Source organism: Pundamilia nyererei, unplaced genomic scaffold, assembly GCF_000239375.1.
Source record: "Pundamilia nyererei isolate P.nyererei 1_Seehausen unplaced genomic scaffold, PunNye1.0 scaffold00042, whole genome shotgun sequence".
NCBI lineage: Eukaryota > Metazoa > Chordata > Actinopteri > Cichliformes > Cichlidae > Pundamilia > Pundamilia nyererei.
Window position 1 is genome coordinate 3,610,103 of NW_005187443.1, and position 22,982 is coordinate 3,633,084.

Genomic DNA, 22,982 nt, shown 5'->3' on the forward strand with positions numbered 1-22,982 from the left:
TGATTTTGTTTGTCAGTGTCTCATGACAATGACGTACGAGCGTGCGACGCTGTGGTAGTAACAGAAATGTGTAGAACAACAATGGATAATATGGAGTGTGGGAGAAAGTACGACCACCGGCCCCACTCCTCCTAAACAGTTGACAATAGATTTAAGAGCGACAGGAGTCTTTGATTTTATTCCTTTTTTGCTGTGTTTTACTTGCATCTATTTGAAAGGGTGAGTGTAAACACAAAAAATTATTTTATTTTATACGCTGGAATACGCAGAAAAAAGGTTTAAATTTTGAACAAATGTCTTCAAGTCAAAGACTGTTGCATATAATTTAATTCTTGCTTGATGCAAAGTGCATAAAGTTAGTGATGAAAACTAATAAAACATTTTTTTAGAAAGAGTCTTTTTCATTCGAATTTCATCTGATGGATTATGCAGAAAAAATTGAATTGTCTATTGCTTTAGAATGTATTCAGGTTGTGTAAGTGATCAGTAAAGTAATGGGATTACTTTCTTGGGAAGTAATCAGTAATTAGTAACTAATTAATATTTTCAAGTAACAACACTGGTCATAAATACCAAGTACATCCTTGAGTGAGGTCACAGTGACCTCTGACCTTTGATCACAAAGTCTCAAATATGCAGACCTTAGAGACTAAATCATCCTTACACAAAGTAATGACAGGTTACAGGCTGCACCGTTATCTTGATATTCTTGCTTTATTTTGAATTTTGAGCAGCACTGCGCCTGACTTACTGCAGCACACGTTACCACACTTGCTGTTATAAAGGTGCCCGTCCGTACACATAGACGCATGCTGCACATTCTCAGTTATATTGAATAAACGTCTCCCCTCATCCACACGCACACGCCAAAATATCCCTTCCCAGAATTCCAAGTAGCGATCACCATGGCAACCAGTCATTGACCCACATCACCATGGCAACAGGCATCAGCATTACTCTCCCCTTTTTCTTTTTTTTTTACTGACCAATTTCCTCTTTGTCTAATGTGTCTGTCCCTGCGCGCCCCCCGCCACCACTCCTCCATCACTCCTTTCAGCTTCTTCCTTTTCTAAAAAGCACATTATTCATCGACGTGTGCTCTTACACTGACTCCTCTCCTCCTGATGAAACATATCAACCCGCTGATACGATCTTTGTCACTGATGAGGCGGTGCATTACAGCGGTGAGCTCGTGGCTGTAGTGTGGCTTGTGATGCATCTGCAGCGCCCGCTGTGACAGGCAAAGTGCCCTTGAGTAGCACGCGGATCCCACAGGAGCTTTAAGCTGTGGTCAGTCCTGCTCAATACAAACACACCCATCACAGTGAGCTGAGCTCTGTTATTCAAGTCGTACGTGTTCGTGGAAAAAATAATTTATTTTTTTTTCTGCTGAATCACAGCTTTCAAGATCATTTCCCAGTTAATGTTACATTTCTTTTATACTAATGAACTGCAAGGTATAGCTGTAAAAACGCAAGGAAATATAAAACGAGGTCACTTTGTTTGAGGAGGAAATGATGTAGGGTTTTTTTTAAATCGTCCACACTAATGGAAATCATTGAGATCAGGAGCAGGTGGTTTTTGGGTGGAGACAGCAACAGCAGCCCCAGCCTTCATCTCTTTGTTCTTCCATGCTAGACCACATTCAGCTAATTAAAAAATCAATTCCAATCCCATCACACAAACATCTTATATTCACTGTTCAGTAACAGTATTGTTTATAAATATTCCGAGATAATAATTATAATTTTTGTCGATTACTGATCCCCCAAATCACAGTCTCCTTACTCTCTTTGTTTCATTTGCGTACGCTTGCGTCTGTCCATCTGTCTGCTTCCTGTCTGCAACACTCCCGTGTTTGCTGATGGCACAAAGCCAAAGACAGCGTGTTTATTTTCTTGTGTGTGTGTGTCTGCGTGAGCATACATAAAAAGATAAACCTGAAATGCATTTACAATCTGTGTAATTATATATGTATAAATCTCAAAATCTGCAGTTTCATGGCAGAAAGTGTTTAAAGATCCATACAGTCCAACATTCAACAAAATACAACACGATTCAAGGCTCTGTGCCACTAATTGCTCAAACACGTGTTCAGAGTCCATTAAAAGAGCCTCCAGTCAATGATCCTCACACATTTTCCTAAACAGGCTGTCTTTTCACACCAATAACCAGCCAAGCCAAACACTACTATCTTATGTGCAGAGAACAAAGATGCCTTCAGTGCTTCCCAAAACCCTCCCTCACTCCCAACACACAACAAACATCACACTCATTCCCTGAAAAAACATTTGACTGGTCCGATGGCTGTTCGGACAAAGAGACCAAACAGGATGCAGACAAAAAGGACGAGCCTCGCGGGTAGCCTTGAGCCTCAGTTTAACTGGATTACAAATGATTTCAAGCAACACTCATAAAACAGCGGTAGCGAACATTTGGATACATTTTGTTAATGTTAATTTTAATTTTTGGAAGAGTTCAACATTTGGAAATATGCTTTAGTGGTCTCTTGCTGAGAGGTAGACGAAAAGACTGATACCTCTCTCATGTCTGTGCAGTGAACAAATCACCTACTTAAATAATGATCATATCATAACTGCAGAAGATTTTTTACACTGCTCGAGACAACTAAAGGCAAAACACATCAAACCTATTGGCAAAGAATCATTCTGGATATCTATACTGATGTGGGCTGGGTAATGTGTTAGGAGTGAAAAGGATGCCACGTCGTTTGATGGAAATGAAAATTATCAGCCCATAGTTGGCTATTCAGACACCCCAAAAATCAAAGTGAATAAATGATGCAGCAGGTTAATCCATTTTGTTGAAACTCAAAATAGTACTCAGGGTTTTTATAGCCCCCCACGTACTTGTATGCATGCCTGAGAATGTCAGGGCATGCTCCTAATGAGACGTATGGTGTCCTGGGGGATCTCCTTCCACATCCGGACCAGGCCATCACCAACTCACAGAGACTCTGAGGTGGAACTTGATGGACCAACAAATAATGTCCCAGAGGTGTGCTATTGGATTTAGTTCAGGCAAGCGTGGGGGCCAGTCAATGGTATCAATTTACCTCATCCTCCAGGAACTGGACACTGATGCAACATTAGGCTGGGCATTGTTGTGCACCAGGAGGAACCCAGGACTCACTACATCAGCGAGGGAACTGACATAAGTCCAAAGCACATAGCAGTCCGGCTGATAGAAGGACCTTCTGTGGACCTGTCCAGTAAATGCCTGTCACCTGGAATCTCCTCCATGCTTAAATACAGCAAAACATCTGGCATCATATTGATGTGCTGTCCTGGAGGATTTGGACTACCTGTGCAACCTCTGTAGGGTCCAGTTACACTGACCCAAGCCAAATGCAAAACTAGTAAAAAAGAAAAAAGTCAGAAAAGTCGAAGTGCGAAAAAATGGCTAACACAGAAAATAACCCACTGCACCTATGGTGTCACAGCCGTCTAAATTACACGAGCAAATCACAAATTATAAATACACTGGAATAAACAAAGAGCAGGGTTATTAAGACAGAACATGACATTACAGCTACACTACAAGGCCAACCCCAGGGCTCATAGTAAAAAGAGTTAAGAGCCTGTGGCATAAGTAGTGTTTCAAAAAAATCTCACACTTTCCTTTGAAACAGGAAACATTAACATTGCGGCTTTTATTATTCATTTAGTGTGATTTTCACCATCTGTCTCACCAGTATATCATTCATCTTTTGGATTATGCCTTTGAATTATTGGGAGGAATAGTTGTTAATGGAGAAGAACAGTTCCTCTCGCAGTCATGCAGTAGCTGTATAACGCAACATAAAGACTTCCACAAATTCACTCAAGGAGAGAAGAGAAGTTTCCCTGTTTCCCACCAGCTGTCAGACCACCTCTGTGCTAACATCAATAAAAACAATTCCCCAAAAAGCATTCAACCAAATATAATGTATCGTTGTTATGATTATTCATAAGCCATCGTTCTGTACACCTCACACTATAAACACACTGCATTTCTAAATGTTTCTGCCGAAGCAGTCTGGGATGTGGAAACGTCATTATCTCATTCCAGAGTACATTCCAGCTAAAGGCCGGCAGGAAGTGTGCTGGAAAACCTCTTGTACCGAGTGTGAAGCAGACAAAAATCATTTTTCTCTAATGTCTTGTATCCAAGACTCGTGCCAGCTGGAACAGATTTTGCTTGGAAAGTGCAATTGTTCTTTTTTTTCTCGTTTCTTTTGTTGCCTTTCTTGCCAACAGAAGAGGAGAGCGGGTAAGAAACAGAAAACTGAGTTCCACAGGAAGCCATTCTGCTGAAAAATGCAGCCTGAATTACATCATCATCAAGTGACACTAACGGTTTCCACTATTTCCAGAAAATCTCAGCCGAAAGCTAGAAAGAGTACACACCGTGATCTGCTCTACGAAACTACATTTCATATTTAAAGAGATGCAGGAAAGAAAGTCTCCCTTGAGCCTGCTGATCATAATATGCATCCACACTGTGCACAAAAGTGGTGACAAACCTTCTGCACCTTCACCCTAACTCTTCCAGCAGGTTTCCCAAAGAGAGAGAATAAGGCTAGTCCTAGACTGAAAAAAGATGAATGAAAACCTCCACTTAAAAAAGTTCATCATCCGTGACTAGGGTTAATCTATATCTGAGAGCCTGAGCCTTTATCAGTAAAAGTGGTCTAGATTTGGTAGTCAGTTATTTCTGTATTTTTGGCAGACAGGAAGAAAAGAAGAGGAAGAAACAATACAACACAAAGCTGATGACATGCAATCTAGGTATGACACATATATGGAAATGCATTTGCACACACACCCAACCAAATTTAAATCCGACACACTTCCCGGTCACACGCACACCCATGTGCCCTTTGTCCAAGTGTAGGAGAGGTGTGCCCTGGGCCTGAAGAAAAAGTCTCATCATACTTTGTTAACACCCAGAAGAATCTGAACTCACAGTTTCGCTTTCCAGTAACATCACATGACAGACTTTCTATCACGTTTGGATTTGTCCAATAATTTAAATTGGTCTTTCTTTTCCATATCCAGTCAATGGAAAAACGAAATAAACATTTATTTGCATGCACTTTTAGCCTTGTCCTCTACCTGCCCTACATTCTGTTAATGTGTCTTTTATCTTATGTGTAAATCCCCTGCATGACAGGACATGTTAAACTACAGATTCTTCTCACATTATGGGGTTAGAGGAATACACGAGAGCTTCCCAAGAAATTTAGATACAGCACAGTCTAGGAAGTGCGGTATTGGAGTCGGAAAAACTATGATGCTACTGCTCTACAAAACAAAAAGTTAAAACATAAAAAGACACAGCAGAGCTCTCCAAACACAGACCGAAATCAGCAGGAAGCCTAAAAGGACAGTATAATAGCAGGACTGCACATTTATCCAAATCTCTAAACTCTTTAACCTTCGCTGACCTCGCAGCAGGGTGTTAGCAGCGGGCGACACGCACACGGATGCAGCTTACATGAGAAATGCAGAGGAGGAAGAAGACCCCTGTGGTTTAAAAGCACTTTGTTCCCAGGGCTCCTTTTGCTTCTGTGCTCTTTGCATCCATCCCACCCAGAGCCAGTTCACAGTGAGGGATGACAGAGGAAGTAGCAGACAGCAGAAATGGAGTCACACTTGAAGATAATACAGGAGCAGACAGATATTGGCTATCCTCTTTAGAGAAGAACGTGCAACAGACAGCAATGACCTGCAGAGCGTCTTTTGTTAAGGCCACAGCTAAATATTTACATCTGTGCATTTGTCTGGGAGGGAATGAATGCAGGCAAAGTGTGATAAATGTAAGGACGTCTCGGAAAGCCTCTTTTCTCAGACAGACACAAAAAACAGTATTCAGTGCATAACATGGCTCTCCATTAGTCACTGCAAAAAAAACACACACAGTTCAGTTGGACTGCCATTCCTACAGAGGAACAGTGTCCGTATAGAGCCGTCTCTCTTTCAAATGTGCCTCTATATATTGAATGCCTTGTATACATATACCAGTCACAATATTTCTTTAGGACTTTTTTGACAGGATAGCACAGGGTGTAGTCATTATTGCTAATAGAGAGCGACTTGAATGAAACCCATGAAATGGCCTGGGGAGGACTTGAAACCAGGCACCTGCATTAGCCTTACTGCTCAGCTACAACATTAAACCTACCTGTCTAATACAGCTTTCTGTTGCCTAAACACACTGATGAATTGTGAAACCCCAGTTTTTCTACTGTAAAACATATTTTCACTGCACAGTTACAGCATCAACTGATATCATGCTGCTGTGATGACTAACCAGTGACTAACCAGGATCTGTATCACATCCCCCACTTGCCTGGAGCTGAAGTCCAAAAAAAGAAACTAAATCAGAATGAAAGTGGACATTGACATTTAGAACTTTACTGTAAATCAAAACAGATGGAGTACATTAAGATGGTGGAAAAAGCCTCCACTCCTGTAAATGCAAGTTAATGCAAATGTAAAAAATGCTTGATGTTTGTGTTATCAAATACACAGGATGTAGAAACTATTATGTAACAAAGAAAAAAAGTCAGCCCTAACTGTGCTAATCTGGGTTGTATAATATTTATATTCAACGGTAGAAGAAACAATACAGATATTAACTGACGGATACAGAGAGGCTTACAGGTAAGCTAAGTGTGCATTCCTTCCTTGGGCTTTGTTAAACACAAAGAGTCTGTTTTTGTTCCACAGGGCAACAGATAATTCCATTCTTAATGAATGTTTGGCATTGATAAGGCTTGCTGTTTGTTCCACCCCAGAAATGCACACACACATGATTGTAGGTATGTATGGATAAGCCACGCATAGCACAAAAGGCCTGCTTAAGGTCATGCCAAAGGATGTTGGATAGAATTCCAGTCCAGTCTGACCTGGCCACTCCAAAACCTTTGGTTTTTTTGTTTCTTTGTTTCTTAAGCCATTTTTTAACGATCGTTGTCTTGCTGCATAAGCCAAGTGAGCTTTAGCATTACGGGACAAACGGATGGTCAGACAGGATTTTCTGGCAGAGAGCAGCTTTCATGGTTCCATCAATTATGGCAAGTCGTCCAGGTCCTGAAGTAGCACAACAGCCCCAGACCGTCACACTACCACCACCATGTCTGACTATTGGTACGATGCTCTTTTTATGAAATACTCTGTTAGTTTTACACCAGATGTAACAGGACTCAACCCTTTCAAAAAGTTCAGCTTTTGTCTCGTCAATTCACAGAATTTTTCTCCGAAAGTCTTTATCATCAAGATGGTTTTTGACAAATGTGAGATGAAACTTTGTCCTGTTTTTGGTCAGCTGTGGTTTTCTCCTTGGAGCTCTCCCATGGATGCCATCTCTTTCTTATTGTTCAATCATGAGCTCTGACCTTAACTGAGGCAAGTGAGGTCTGCAGTACTTTAGATCTTGTTTTGGGTTCTTTTGTGACCTCCTGTGTGAGTCGTCAACGTGCTCTTGGACTAATTTTGGTAGACCGGTCACTCCAGGGAAGGTTCAATGCTGATCCATATTTTCTCAATTTGTGGATAATGGCTCTCGCTGTGGTTCACTGAAGTCCCAAAGCCTTAGAAATGGCTTTATAACACTTTACAGGCTGTCAAAGGCTCATCAGTTGTTCAGTTTATTTTGATCATGGCATGATCTGTTGCTTTTTAAGATCTTTTAGCCAAGTCACTTTGTCAGACAGGTTCTGCTTGATTGAAGAGGTCTGGCAGTAATCAGATCTGCGTGTGGCAATTGCAACTGAACTCAGCATTCAAAATATTTTGGTCTTAGCTGATATTTTTGTTTGCACTTATGCACTCTGTATCTATTGGCTAGTTCCAAAGAAATTTAGAGTGACATCATCACAACATACAGTGAGACATACAGTATCAGTCTTGGGCCTGAATCAACGAGCTCCAGCACACTTTTGCCAGAAAAGCTCACTTGTACATGAATTCCTTCAAGCACAATGTTTAGGTTTTTCCCCACTTGATCACCAGGTAAAGCACTGTCAGGTAAAGCAGTGTGATAACTTGTGGGAATATCTGATCACATCTTGCTTCCCACACTGACTTACAGAAACACATTTATGCTCTAAGCTAAGGTGTTTATTTATGGCTCTGCATGCAAGTGTGTGCATTTTATTGAGACCATGTGTGAGAGAGAGGAGATGCCTCTTTGAAACAGTTGTGCAAAAGAGGAAATAACTCAGCTCTGCACAAGAGACTGCTTTCCCACTGTTATCTTTGGCAGCTCTGACTGAACATCAGCGGAATAAGGCTGCTGCTGACACAAAAGTCAGATGTGCCAAAGAGGAAACAACCACAGATTTACACTTTTATCCATTTAAGAACGGTCTGTCACTGCCAAACACCCCAAGAAGGTCGGCAATGATCATCTGACAATGTTCATCTCACTCAAGTCGATCTTTTCCAAAAAAATACCGCCAGGTCGGGTTTTAGTTTCCTTGCTTTAGCTACAGTACATTGATGTACTCTGACTGGATATACAGGACTCCTGTGGTAGGTTACTGTATCCTAGTGTCATGCATAAAGATATTTTGGAAGAGAAAACATTTTAAAGTTATGCTGTTATCTTCGTGTTGTTACTCTACTCCACCTGCTTGCATTTTTAATTATTCCTAAAAAACAAAATCATCCATTTTCTTCTGCTTATCCAGTTCTTATCCAGGGCTGGAGCCCATCCCAGTTGGCATAGGGTGAAAGGCGCGGTTCACTCTGGACAGGTCGCCAGTCAGTTGCAGGGCTAACACAGAGAGACAAACAACCATCCCTTAATTTGCTTAAGGGCAATTTAGAATCACCAATTAATGGAACCGCACTGCATGTCTTTGGACTGCGGGAGAAAGCTCGAGAACCAACAGAGAAAAAGCAAACATGCAAACTGAAAGGCCTTGAACAGATGGTGGATTCAAACTCAGGACCTTCTTGGTCTGAGCCAATAGTGCTAAAAAAACAAAACAAAAGCAGTTCAGTTAAATGGAAGGGGGTCACGCTCAGGAGTCAGGCTTCCCCTACATGAACTCTGTGACACATTGGCTACCAGTCCAGGAAATATTATGCTTTTAAACCAATTTGTGCTGGGATGTCTTTCAGCATACTGTAATTATAAAGTGCGATTGGGCTCACAGAACATGCACAGGTTAGAAGTTTATTTATGGCAAAAGTAACTGAATGACAGAGTTCTCATTCGTCTGCTGCAGTTTGAGTAGCTGCTGCTGCTATTCCAAGAACATCAGCATTTATTGTTTGGCTATATCTGATCGACCTTCAGCTTTCAAGCTGAATTGACTGTGAAACGACTTGTCAGAGTTTTGTTTACCTACAGAGATTATTATTTCTTACATCACTGGAGCCTGTCAGCAAACACTGATGACCTCAGTCTTGACAAAGTCATGAGTTGGTTTCACACGTGCGCTGCAAGGAGCTGCATGTGAGACTGTAAATCTTAAAACATAGATCAGGTTAACCTGTCCAAACCTTCACACGCAATATCCAAATAAGCCCATATTAAAATAGAGCTGGTACAGGGTATGTGTAGAAAATTTACCACTGGATGGTCCTGCACCCTCACCTAAAACAAGCGCCAGAGGATCCGTTATCATGCGCTAACATGTGAGAAAGCACCCACGGTTACCCACTCGGAAACTTGAATCAGCCATACTCTCCAAATTCCCAATGACCAGTCAACAAGCTGTTAAATAACTCTCTCACATGCACACAAACAATCGCGTGTGTGTATGTGCGACGTAAAGATGGGAATGGAATCTGCTGAAGGCGCACCACAGACAAAGTGAGCTCACAGACCAGACAAATTTAGTTTGGGGTAAACATTTATGCATCTAATGAACACTGTTGAACAAATTCTGTCACTGTAATTCCAAATGGCCAGCGTTTTTCTTTCACTCCAAATTATAGCCATTATCTCCAAATGAAGCAACAGCAAAACCACAAGGCCAGATTTTTGTTGTTGTTGTTGTTGCTAATACCGGACTACCAAAGCATTGTCCTTATCCAAGACTACGACGGCGGTCGAGAAAACAAGATTACAACACCTCACACGACTGCATTATTAAATCGTCGATTGCTGAAGTGCAGCAGGATATGAAGTGGAGGGAAAGTCCACTGGGTGAGACAGAATGAAGAGACAGGTTTACATTAACGCTCGGGGTGGTCTTACGCAAGAGCCTCGCTCATTGAGACAGCAAGAGAAACAAATCTGGGCCAGACAGCGTGAGTATGCAAGTGAAGTGTTGTGGTTTCACCTATAAAGCTCAGTGCTAGAAAGATTTATGAATTATATTTTACAAATCAAATGTTAACATGTTGGTAATGAGGTAGTAAATACACATGGACTTCTGACGCAGCTGATGCTTCCAGTTCAGAGCTTAATATTTTACAATGAACAGATCAGCTAAGATCATCGCTTATCTGCTCCCATGTAGCTGACTTGTTGTGATGCGAGCATTTTGACTGCAGTAGGGTGACATAACATTTATGAAATTTAATTATATGACTGGCCCGAGTTAGACCTCAAAGATTGTCAGCAGTAATTATCGAACACTTTAAATTAACAAAGCTAGTTTTTATGTGATGTGGTTTCAGAAACTGTGGGAGAAAACGGTGCTTGGCTGCAGTCAAAGTGAAGCTTTTACTCTAATCTGGTTTTCTACACTCTAGTACAAAGTAGACTGCAAGTTGCAGTCACCATGAAACTTCTGGTTACGCTTGTTTCATATTGAGCTGAACCTTAATCTTCCTGCTCTCCAGGCCAGATCTCTCTGACAGAACCACCCTGTTCAGCTAGCTACATCTGTCTATGTGACATATGCACACACACACATACCCACCATATCCCTACACCCTCATACCAAAGCAATATATGACACGGTCTTCCTTCCTTCCTGCCTGCTTTAAGATCAATTGCCATTATAATTTGATGAATGTGGTTCAGCTGTTGTGATTTTTTTTCTTGACCCTTGTACGTGGTGGGCAAACCACTGAACAAATGGAAAGAACCACCCTGTTCGTGAAAGAGTGCATCATTATGTGACTTTGTAGGAGTGGGATTTATGAATCCAAGAAACTGTGGGACTGCTGACATGGCAGATGGGAATATTTTCATTTGGTTGCAAGGAATTCCTCAGGGATTTCAGGCACGGATGCAGGCTGAAGAATGTAAAGATGGGAAACATGACTAGGGAATCCATCAGTGTCCAAGAAAGAGCAAAAGGTGTTCCGGTTTCTTTTCATGTCCCTCAAGACTGACTTGTCAATCACACTTGTGGTTTCAGCACCGCAGGGGTGTACGGATTCAGCGAGGATTGGGGCTGGTGGGGCGCCAAACACACGGCAAGCCAGCATCAACAACCTGATAGAAATGGTCAGATATGCATGTCTCAACAGACTGTAGCTGAGATTGGAGAGTAAGAAGAAGGAAAAAAAAAAAACTTAACTATGTGAATTGTGCTATTTACTAAAGGCACCGGAAATTTGTATCGGTGGTCTAAAATTTTGACACATTTGGTGTGAGGGACAGCAGGATTGTGGGTGGAGGAAGAGCGTGAGGGCTGAGTAAGACATGAGAGTAAACAGGAAGGACAAACAGCCTATCAAAGTATAAACTAATAATCTGACGCAAAAGAAAACTACTGTTCATAAAGCCAAGTGTGCACAATTAAAACCAAGGCAGAGAAAGTTGGGCCAAATCTGAACCAGCTGCTCAAGTGGACCCCAGATGTAAGAGCGAGACATGCAAACACAAACACCTTCTATTCCAGTTTGAACAGGATGATTGTGAGACTGTATCATTTGTCAGCCTAAGGAAGCTGCCCTCTGTGTCTTTAAGATACTTTTCTGGGAAATTTTACCACAGTGGGTTTTTATACACGGTTATGTGTCTGTATGTGCTGCCATTAATCTGTCTCCATTTTTTTTTTTTGTCTTTCTTCCTCTGGGTGCACTCCATCCCTTTGGACCATCTTTCTTCCTCTATATTCCCCCTCCACTACAAACATCCGCCCATCAGTCATTGCCCCTGTATGTTTAGTCATCGATCATCCTTCCAGTCATGCTACATTCCCATCTTTTAACTAGAACCAGAGCAAAAACAGACTTAGGCAGCATACTGAAACTCAGTCAGTGTTGCTGCTGCTGCGCTGTCACTGATTCATATCCACTCTGCACACTGCCAATATAGGAGGCTGGAGGAGAGAGTACAGTGAGGAAAAAGATGGATAAAGGTGAAGAAGAGGAGTGCAACCACAACAAGACGACTGGTGGGTGTGCACACAAAGATTTCCCAACTCTTTTCTCTCCCTTCCCGTCTTTTGGCCACCACTTGGTTGAACCAGTTGGGCTGTTTATCGAAGGCACGGAGCCCCGCGACACCAGATAATTCCCACATTGCGTGTAGACGACAAACACGCACTTGTAGCTTAAATTTCTATTTTTAACACAAGAATTAGTCTTGCCGACGTCAGAGGCGTCGATTTCTTTGGCTAGCTACGATCCAGAATTATAGACGGATAAACATCGGAAGACCGACTGCGTCGACAGTCTTGTGGAACAGGCTCTTAGGTTTCGATGCGAGTCCCCTCAACAGGATGTAAACAGTGAAGACTAGCCTTTAAATCCTATGGAAGTTGTTAAGTGGTTTATCCTGGCTTAAAAAATGTTTTCAAGTTGAGGAAAAAAAAAACACGTATGGCTATTTCAACTGCAGTATATTTAAAAAAATGCAAAACCGTGTATAAAACCTCCTGGCACACAGAAAGCCACCACGAAGTCAAACGTTTTATTTCTTTCTGTACAAAAAACACAATTTTAAGACCACTTTTATTATTTCAAGTATCTTGGAGACAAAATGTTGATTTGAAGTGTGAGAAACCACTGACCCTTTAACCCTGCAGAAAATCACCTTGTCGTGTCACATTGTGGTGCCAGATTCTGTCTTTAATGTGCATGTTTGTACAGCTACATGCGCCTGTCCAAACATATACAGTGCCCCAAGGTTTCATGTGTAGCTTTCTGCACAAAAAGTCTGGAAAACACAAATGCATTCCAGAAACTACACATAAGCGGTGAAGCTGGTTTCCCCCTTATGTGATTTAATGACTTCCTGCATTGTGAACTCTCTTCAAACATGACTTCCAGTTAAACCAAAAGTCAGTCTGTGTGTTTGGTTAACAACTCCACCCCCCAAGTAACTACCATAACACATAAAACTAGCAAGCTGTGTTTTAATTCTGGAAGAGTCTAAAAAAATACATCTCAAGTGAGGCAAAATATGTGTTTAAACTGCGGGGGATGCCAAAGGATAGACAAATGCTTCTTGCTGGGAAAACAACTTGTAATACCAACATGAAGAAAGAAACCCAGGAACAAGACGACGCCAATTTACTTAATAGTTTTGATTTGAGTTTCAAGAGGCCTTGGCAGCATTTGCACAAACTCCCACACCAAATGCTGATCTTAGTGGGACTGAATGATTACACAGAGAGGTTACTCACAATAAACCATGACACAGCATGAAAGACGTGAGAAGGTCTGATTTGTGCCACATTTTTCACTCTTCTTACTCACGACAGGAGTGACCCTCGACTCCGATGAGACCAACACATCTGCCACAAATCAGACTTTGTCAAAAGGATGTTTTCAAATGATTCATGTTGTCTGTGCTGACGCTGTTGATCGCCACATCTTTAAATCAACCGCCCGTTAGACTTAGTCGCTCTATAAATGCAAAATTGAAACCTTAAAGTGGCGCTTTATAGTCATCCAGATTAAATGAGAATCTGCTAAAGCTCTCCCATGAATCACGACTTGCTCAATCACAGCTGCCCAGGCTCTGATCTGGGTAATTACTCTCTGGACCAAAATAAACTGCAAGTCGCAGTCATTATGAAACTATGACTTTGATTGGCATTATTTTCCAAAGACAAAGAATTAATAATTACACTTTGGGATTCTAGTTTATAGAAAAAGCCTGTTTGACTGTCACGTCCACTGAGCGGGAATTAAGATGCAGCTTAATCAATGCGGGGGTTACAATAGTTAGTGCCTGTGTTTCTCTGCGTTTTATCAGGATTAGAGTTCAGTTTGTAACTCAGTCAAATTTGTGTTTTAGACGAGAGTCAGGAGGGCATTTAGAAAATGAAAGATGTCAGGAGCAGTAAGCTGGACCACGTGATCTTTTCTTTCTCCTAATATTTGTGTGCAGAGTTGTACTGTATGTTAAACACAGTAATAAAGCATAGTATCACAATATTTCATGTGGCAATATTGTATCGGTACAGGGACACAAAATATCAATATTTTATTAAATAAATTAAAATACTCTGGGAATACTACAAACAAGAGGGTTCATCTCATGCGCCACCATGCTACGTTAGCCGAGCAAACTTGTAAAATCGCCTCAATCGAAAATCGATAACGTTATATTAGGGGACAAAATACATAACTGACAAAGTTTAAAATTGAGGACGTTGAGCTAAAATGAGCTGCCTTGCACCTGCTTGATTCGAATTGCGAATATTCAGGACTGCGCTGCGGTTAAAGCATCCTCCTGTACAACATCCATTATGATCTCGGCAACCATGGAGACGCCTCCTAAAATGAAAGCCACTGCATTGTGAATTGGTTTTATAAAAACAGTTTTCAGTGGGACATAGAAGTACTCTGACCCAAGGCTTGCAAGTCCTTTAAACTGCAGTTTGTCAACAGCACTTGTGTAATTCTTCATCCCTCACACTACAGAAAGGAAAATTGTATTAAAGCTTCTCAGGGTATGAGGCTGATAGTGTGTGAGCTTTAACGGGGTCTGTAGGCTATCCAGCTGATTTAATCAGAGTGTGTTTACTGATAATCCTATTTCATATAGGTCCCCCAGCAGCACATGCACTCCGTGGATTCACTGGATGTGTCCACGTGATGGGCCCATGTTCTCATGAACATGCCCAACTTCTGTGTGCTTGGCACGGTGGCAGAAAGAGGAATATGAGATGATGTGATTTGCCAACATGCTGGCCGGGAGGCAGACACACACGTGCGACACAAATGCAAATCCGATAAGAAGAATGAAAACCACACAGTACAGAAGCCATTCAAGTGCCTATCATTATCATTATCGCTACTGATTTCCATCCTTCTATGCTCCTCTGAAATAAAGCATCGGATCCTGCACGTTTGCAAACACCGAGTCTCGTGTAAGAGCAAAACAGAGCGGGAATACCAGATTTGTGAGCAGAGCAGCAGCTGCGAACTGTGCACAGTATGTTTCCAAGCAAACAAACAAAATGCTGCAAGAGCAGAAACGCTGCTTCTAAGTCGATGGATGTCAACAACTCTGTTCCTAAAACAAAAACAGGAACAGTATTACTGGCTACAACATTTCTGAACACAGCAAACATCTGCAGGTGGCAAATGGGGGCATCGCCTTTTTCACATCATATGCAATGCCCCCTGTGCACTTTTTTAAATCTGGAGTCACGTAAGGGCACCTATTCAAGGCGCACATGCAAAACAACTGAGGCGGGGTTTCCCTCTTCGTTCACCTGATGTCTTTCTATGCAATAAAAAGAGCACTTCATATCACTCTGTCAGAGGGTTAGACAATACATCGAGACCACGCTGCCACAAACTGCACTCCTCCTAAGTTGTAACAACAGTTTGTGAAGCTTCTGACAAGACCGGCCAGCTTTCTGCAGTTCACAGCCGACGCTACCTTTACACACCCAGGGGGAACTAAAATATTTATGTAAACTCACAGGCGTTACGAGATATTTTTATGGCCCTGCCAGTCTGCATGTTTTTTCTGTTAACACTTGCAGGTTAAAATAGTTTAACAGGTCAATATATAGCTAAGGGATTTCTTTCCGGTGAGGGTTTCCTGATCTAATCACTAACATCATTAGGAGTTTATCATCATGGCACCGTCTGCTTCATCCTCAACCTGCTGCGGTCGAACCTTTCAGAGCAAAGAAAGTATTAGCAAAGCTGCTATATCACGCAGTACGTGCGCAACAACACATGTACCTATTACACTTTCAGGGCTAATCAAATATTCAAAACTGTATTCAAATCAAAGTACTCACATTTATTGTTCTAAACAACACTGCATAACATCGCTATGTTAGTGACATCTGTCCAACTGCCAGTCAACACAAAAGTCTACTCCACCAATCACATTTCAGACAGTGCTGAGCTACTGGGATTTTCCCACTCATCTCTAGGGTTTACAGAGAATGCTCTAAAAACAAAAGCTATCCAGTGAGCGGCAGTTCTCTAGGCGAAAAGGCCTCGCTGAGGTCAGAGGTCAGAAGAGAGTTGAAGGAATGCTTCCAGCTGATAGGAAGGCAGGAATAACTCGAATAACCAGATGCAGAGGAACATCTCTGAATGCACAACATGTATAACTTTGAAGTCGACAGCAGCAGCAGACCACACCGGGTGCCACTCCTGTTAGTTTAGAACAGGAAACGGTGGATGCAGCTGACACGGGCTCACCAATTTGACATCAGAAGATTAAAAAACGTTGCCTGATGTGATGAGTCTCAATTTCCGCTGTAACCTTCAGATGCTCAGGTCAGAACTGGGCTTGAATAATATGGATTCATTGTGGCTTTTATCGTATCAAAGGATCAGGGCGGGGTGGTGTAATAGATATTTTGTCAAACTTTGTACCACTTAGTACCAACTGAACATCACTTAAACACTACAGCTTACCTGAATATTGTTGCTGACCATCCGTTAATGACTGCAGTGTGCTCATCCTCTGGTGGCTGCCTAACTCTAGAGTAGATACATGTTCTGGACGCAGTGTATTAATAAAGTATCACAAGAAGAAGGAAAAGTATTTATTACCGCCTTGATATTCCTTCATACCTTTATCACAGTGGCAAAGATAACATAAACTGAAGCAGATTTAGCAGTTTTTAATATTTTTTGCATTTGACTCCATTGTACAGATTAAAAAGTGCTTTAGCTTTAACGTATGCTCACAGATTAGTGACAGGGGATATTTAAAATACATAAATTCCCAACACGTAGGACCAAGTCCAGCATTAGTAACTGCATGACCTTCCTATACCTTGTAAAAGACAAACTACCATCTTTGAGGGAAAATCCCTTTTATTATAGCTCAAATGCAACAGATTTGGTTGCAAACACTGCTGGAAAAGAAAAACGTTTAGATTTTAATATGAATGGAGAGCATGTGTATAATAGAATAGTGATTCAGGCCAGCCAGGCTGTTTCCTTTCTTCCTCTGCTCATCTCCCATGTACACGGATGCATTAGAGAAAGTGTTTGGGAACGAATGTCTAGACATCAGCTACTTAATGCAAGCGGTCTGGAGCCTTTTTAAACATTTTGCCAAAAGCTGAAAGTTGTAAAGAGGCTTTATTCCTGATGGTTCAAACGGTCACGGTGACTCTCAAAGATGTTTTTCTCCAAAATAGGTTACAAGCAGTTAGACAGGGTCCTTTTGGGCTTAGAACTAAAAGCAGGTACAAGCCTGGGACATTTTCCAGACAACATCACATCTGCACATGTGCAGTTTATCAGTGAGAACCAGTGAGAACCGACATGTAATCTTATTCAGCACTTTAATGCATTTTCTCATCCAGTCTGAAATCATCTGGGCTGTTAGTCACCATGTGATGTTCACCTCTGCAAATAACGCGACTGTTTTCTCTGCTGGCACACCTGCCCGCTGGCACACTCTTCAAACAACTACTGAGTATTTTCCCATTGATGGGGACAGATATGAATCTCTCCTGCCATCACGCATGATACCGAGATGAGAAGGGTATTGTCTACACCTGCCAATGCCTACTGGTCACTCTTGGCAACAGCAGAGCTATTTTCCCGCCTCTGACTAGCAAAGACAGCATGACGCATATTTACACATTTCACAGGCTCTTAACAATAAGCACCCAGTATCTCAAATAGACAGCAAAGTCAAGATGTGTCAGAAAAAAACAAGAGAGAGAGAGAGAGAGAGAGGATTAGAGGTAATGGTGATGCAGGTAGGGAATAAAAATCCAGACAGTTAAAGAAACCAGGGCACCAGACAGACAACTAGAGCATCAAAAAGCACTTTAATCTGCCAATAAATGGAGACATGCTTTTAAAAATAATTGTAGGAAATCACACATAAGAGCAGCTAAAAGCCTCTTTTTATACAGACACATCAAATCTTTTATCAAATCCACTTCACCATCAGGTTATATAAACCTGAGATATTTTTGAACTTCCACGATTTTGCAATTTATTATCATGTGGGCTCTCTCTATACAGATTTAGAATAACATTCATTTCTGAATAAGACTCCTCCAGCTCTAAACAGCCAGACATATAATAACGTAATGGCCATGGAGCTTAAAGCAAACATTCACACCCTTTTTCTCAGACTACGGGGTTTTCATGTTGTCTCAAAAACACACTTTTTTACTACCCATGTTAACTCTGAAACACTCAAAACTGTAGGTAATATCAATTTAACCAACTATAGAGCAGAAATAACACTGTTTAAAGCTTTCACATGTTCATAAAAAACTAGGGTATTTGTGTCTGACTTTGTGATTTTGGTGCCTTTTAGATCATTTTTTTATTGCAACTATCAAAAAAATAATATGACTCAGTGTGCAATTAATTTAAATAACAGATCCATAGAGTATGTGCATGCACTTTGTTCACCAAGTCACAAAGAGTGCAAGTTTTAACTGATGAAACTCAACCCTCTCATCTCAATGTCGACTCTTGTGGATCCAAAATACCAGGATGTCAGCGACTGTAACATGTAAACTCAAGGCTTTGAAAGAATACGCCACAAACCGATGGCTAGCCAAAGAACGACGTGCAAGACCACGAGAAGCCATCACCAAAATTAAGTTCTGAACATGCAACACTGCTGTTGAAATATGGTTAAGAATGTGTGTAACAGCTGTTACGCTGGGATATGACATGCAGCTACCTGAAAGCTGAAGAGAGTATTTAAATATGAGGTAAAGTGGCACGCAGGTTTGGCAACAGTCTGTAGCACAATCCCTCCAGTCTTATGGGAAAATTATTATACATGGACCCTAGTTTTGTTTTAAACATTATAGACTGAGCAGCTTTGACGAGGTTTCGGTTTTGCCCTGTCCTAAAAGTATTTTGTGTTTTGTGTAATAAAATATAAAGTTTCGGTCTGTGCGACACATTTGCAAAAAGAACATCTCGATCTGCTGCGTCCACTTTTCAAATGCCATTGACTCCCTCTCTCAACCTGTCTGGACAGCTTGATGCTGAGTATACGCTGTGCGTGGGATAGAAGTCGCTTCTCAGTACACGATGGCCTAAAACGTCCATTGCTGGAGTCAACAAACACTAGTCCATATTCAGTATTCTCATTTAGATTTACAGTTTACAAATGACACAGACAGACCTCCCGTGAGCTTTATATTATTCCTAAATGCGCTCTGACACTGGATTTAGGCATCCAACAGCAATTCCACTGTAATAAGCTCAAGTACACCAGTAATATTTGTTGTGTTTTTTTACTTTCACACACACTTCTTTGATAGCAAAAATTCTCTGTGACTGAAAATCAAAATGAAGATGACGTCTTTCACAGTGCCCACTCGCCTCGTCCATTCTTAAATTTTCCGTCCTCATTTCTCCCAGATCTCAGCTGTCTGGCTTACAGCAGCTGTTGCTAGGCAACAGCTAACACCCACCCATATGAATATTAACACTTATATCACAACAACACTGTCAGAACAGTAAAATAAAGGACAAAATGCATGCTGTAAAAAGATCGAGTTATGCATCCTTTTTGTGACTGAACATGTAAAACAAGCGCCGATTTACGGTCATTTTAGCTGTTTCGAAACATTTATGTTTATGTCACTTGGTTTTAGCAACTGAACATCTGAATCAAATGAAACCACAAGCACAAGATGATGCTTCTCAGCTGTAGCAGGTTCTAAACTGTTCACCTCTAAGCTCATCAGCGTTTTTCTTTTTTAACACCGGCATGTTTTCTCAATGTTCTAACCTGCGATACAGTGACAACAAACACTTGGCAGTGGAGCTTTTGAACACCCGAGTCACATTTAGATCTTTTTCTATTCTTTTTCCGCGCTGTTCTCTGACTCACAGATAATAAATCTGTTGCAGTGACACTGAAAACCTGTGCAGGCCTACTTTTTTCTCCCCAATCAACCAATAAAAGAATCAGTAGTGGTGCTGGGATTAGAAATACTGAAACGAAGGCAAACAAACATGTAACGGGGCCGTGGCTCCAGGAAATCTGATTTAAATCAATCATTGCCACCAACTATAGGCAGATTTACACGCCACACATGCTTTGTTGAAGAATGAATGAAAGAGCAGGTGAATAGGAGGCAGAGCACTGGTGATGAGTTCAGTATACAGAGAGAGGCTGAACAGAAATATGTGTTACAAATACACCGGCACGAATACCTTTCCAAATTCTTTCCTGCTCACTCAGTGATGCTTACACAGAGACAGCGCTGGCACAAGTTAAGACCTGCAGCGAGAGGGTGTGTGTGAGCTGTTATAGGCCTGTGTGTGGGAAGATAGACAGGATTGCTCTGTTTCTACAGAATGACCCAACAAGGAGGGGGAGACAGGCAGCTGGATCACAACACGCTTCAATATAATGGAAATTTCTGCAGTGATGATCTTTAATTGGATGGCTTAGTCACGCAACTCTGACCTGTCACTTTATTTTTCAAACAAATCAGTCTTTAGGATTAAGTTATGACACACTCAGTGAAACACCAGCACACATACATTGTTTTCATTCAAAACTTCTTACAGCAACACTGTCTCAACCTTGATGTCCTCAAGATGAGCGTCTCTCCCTCTCACTGTCACTCGGGTCACCCTCACTTTCACTGTTAGTTTTGTCACATGAATTTGCCCTTTGGGCACTGCTGCCCTTATCCAGTAGTTCTTTTAGTATCTATATGTTGCATCGTGGTTATATAAAACTGAGTTCCACATGTGACTTAACTAACCGTGCTGAGTACAGCTGAAATTATCCTGATGAATGGATAATGAGAACAGGGACATGAAAGTGAAGGCATCCTATGGTCCAAACAGCACTTACAAAATAATGATCCCCATCTTCTTTATCACAATTACAGTCATACACATGACGTTTGTCCTATGATCTAAGGAAACAGCAGGTCTGGAACTCGTCCAGTGAACCGGGAGAGAGAAGGGGAAGTTTCTGAGTCTGTTCTGCTTCTCTTTCTCTTCCTGGCATTCTCTCTCAGCCATCTATCATCCATAAATCAGCATGAGATTTATGGAGCCAACTGGATGTCCGTCTCCCCTCGCCCTCTTTCTTACATTTCCCTGCCTGCCTTCTCATTTGATTTACTAACTATTATTCTGAGGACATATACAACAGTGAAGAAACCAGATGAGCTGACTGTGAAAGGGAGACACAGGGGAAGAGCAAGAGGGAAGCAACAAAATGACAAACATAGAGAACTGCAACTAAACACGCAACCAATGCTGACATGGAGATACAGAGGGGATGACTTAATAACCGATCTGTGGCATTTTTTTATTTCTCTACAAACTAAATAATTCATAATTTGGTCCTTTAAGTTGAAAACACTAAGTAGAAGGCATGCCCACATATCTGCAACGCCTCTAACTGGCATATTTAACAGGGGATTCCTGGCCTACATGTTGCTTGCTTTCTTTTATTCTCCCCCACTGGCCTGTACAGGAGTGCAGCCAGATTGGCACGTGGACCTAGTGAGGCTACAAACCTCCAGCGGATCGGCACAGCTGGCTTTGTGCCCAGGATACAAACTCCTTTCTTGCAGAGAGTGTGTACTCCACTCCCTGCTGCTTCTTTGCAAGCCAGGGCCACTATTGTTGGTGCTGCTGCAGCTGCTGCAAGGGTCTCTCCTCTCCACTGTGCAAAATGACACACATTAGAGGACTGCATGCCCTTCTGTATGACTAAAGAAAAGACTGCACCCAAACTGTACTTCAGTGTTCCCCTTATACCCTCAAAATGTATGTGTGCCCCTTGTAAGAAGGTTAAGGGAATGATGTGATCACTAGAAAACCACTTGTAATTTTACATTTCGGCAATATGGATCCTCATTGTGCGTGGCAGTGGGTGTCCCTCATCTCCTCATTTGCACTGGGCTGATACACAGCCCACGTTAAAAAATAAAAATAAAATAAAAATCACACCATTACACATCCAGCTGATGTATCACAAACATGCCATATGAAAATTACAATCAATGAATAAAAATGCAATAAAGAAAATATGGATAGAGAATCGCCATCCGGCTCTTTCAACGTCCTTTCATTTTACCCTGTTGATACCACTGTTACATTCCGCATGGGCGAAGCGTGCTATCCCCCCTTCAGAAAAAAGAAATCCCGTAGCCTAAAATAAGGTGTGCCATTTTTTTGCGCAAAGCTACTATGTGCCCGAGAGGAGCTCCTACCTGAATCGGGGCGAATCTTTTATACATTCTTCAAAGTCCACAGTCATTTTTGCGTTTTCTCGTTAATTCCCACGTCAGGCTGCCAATGTCATTGCCCCCAACGGGATGTAGCTTGAACCGTGTGGATGATGACTGGTATCCCCTTGACGCGCAGCAGTCTGTCGCCCCTCTTCTGGTGGCACGGTGACACAAAATGCGAGCCGAGTGCGCGGCACGCAGATTACTACTACACTACTGCCGCTGCTGCCCAGACAGGCGGGAGGCGTAGCTGCACCGTGAGCACCGGTGAAGGAGAGAAGAGCGCCGAGCAGACACAAGCTTCCGTAACAACCCAGGAGGAGCACAAGGAATCATGGGAGATAGATAGATAGATAGATAGATAGATAGATAGATAGATAGATAGATAGATAGATAGATAGATAGATAGATAGATAGATAGATAGATAGA

The 22,982-nt window shown here is 41.7% G+C and overlaps 1 protein-coding gene across 3 annotated transcripts in view; it reads right to left on the bottom strand.

The window, feature by feature from the left end:
• LOC102203912 (arf-GAP with coiled-coil, ANK repeat and PH domain-containing protein 3-like) overlaps positions 1-22,813 on the bottom strand; it is a 55,279-nt gene extending 32,466 nt beyond the window's left edge. For all 3 annotated transcript variants that reach the window (XM_005731364.1, XM_013910377.1, XM_013910378.1), the window contains exon 1: positions 22,535-22,813. In XM_005731364.1, coding sequence (XP_005731421.1) covers positions 22,535-22,581 — 47 coding nt within the window. In that variant the 5' untranslated portion in view covers positions 22,582-22,813. The remainder of the gene's footprint in view (positions 1-22,534) is intronic.
• Positions 22,814-22,982: the final 169 nt, after the last annotated feature.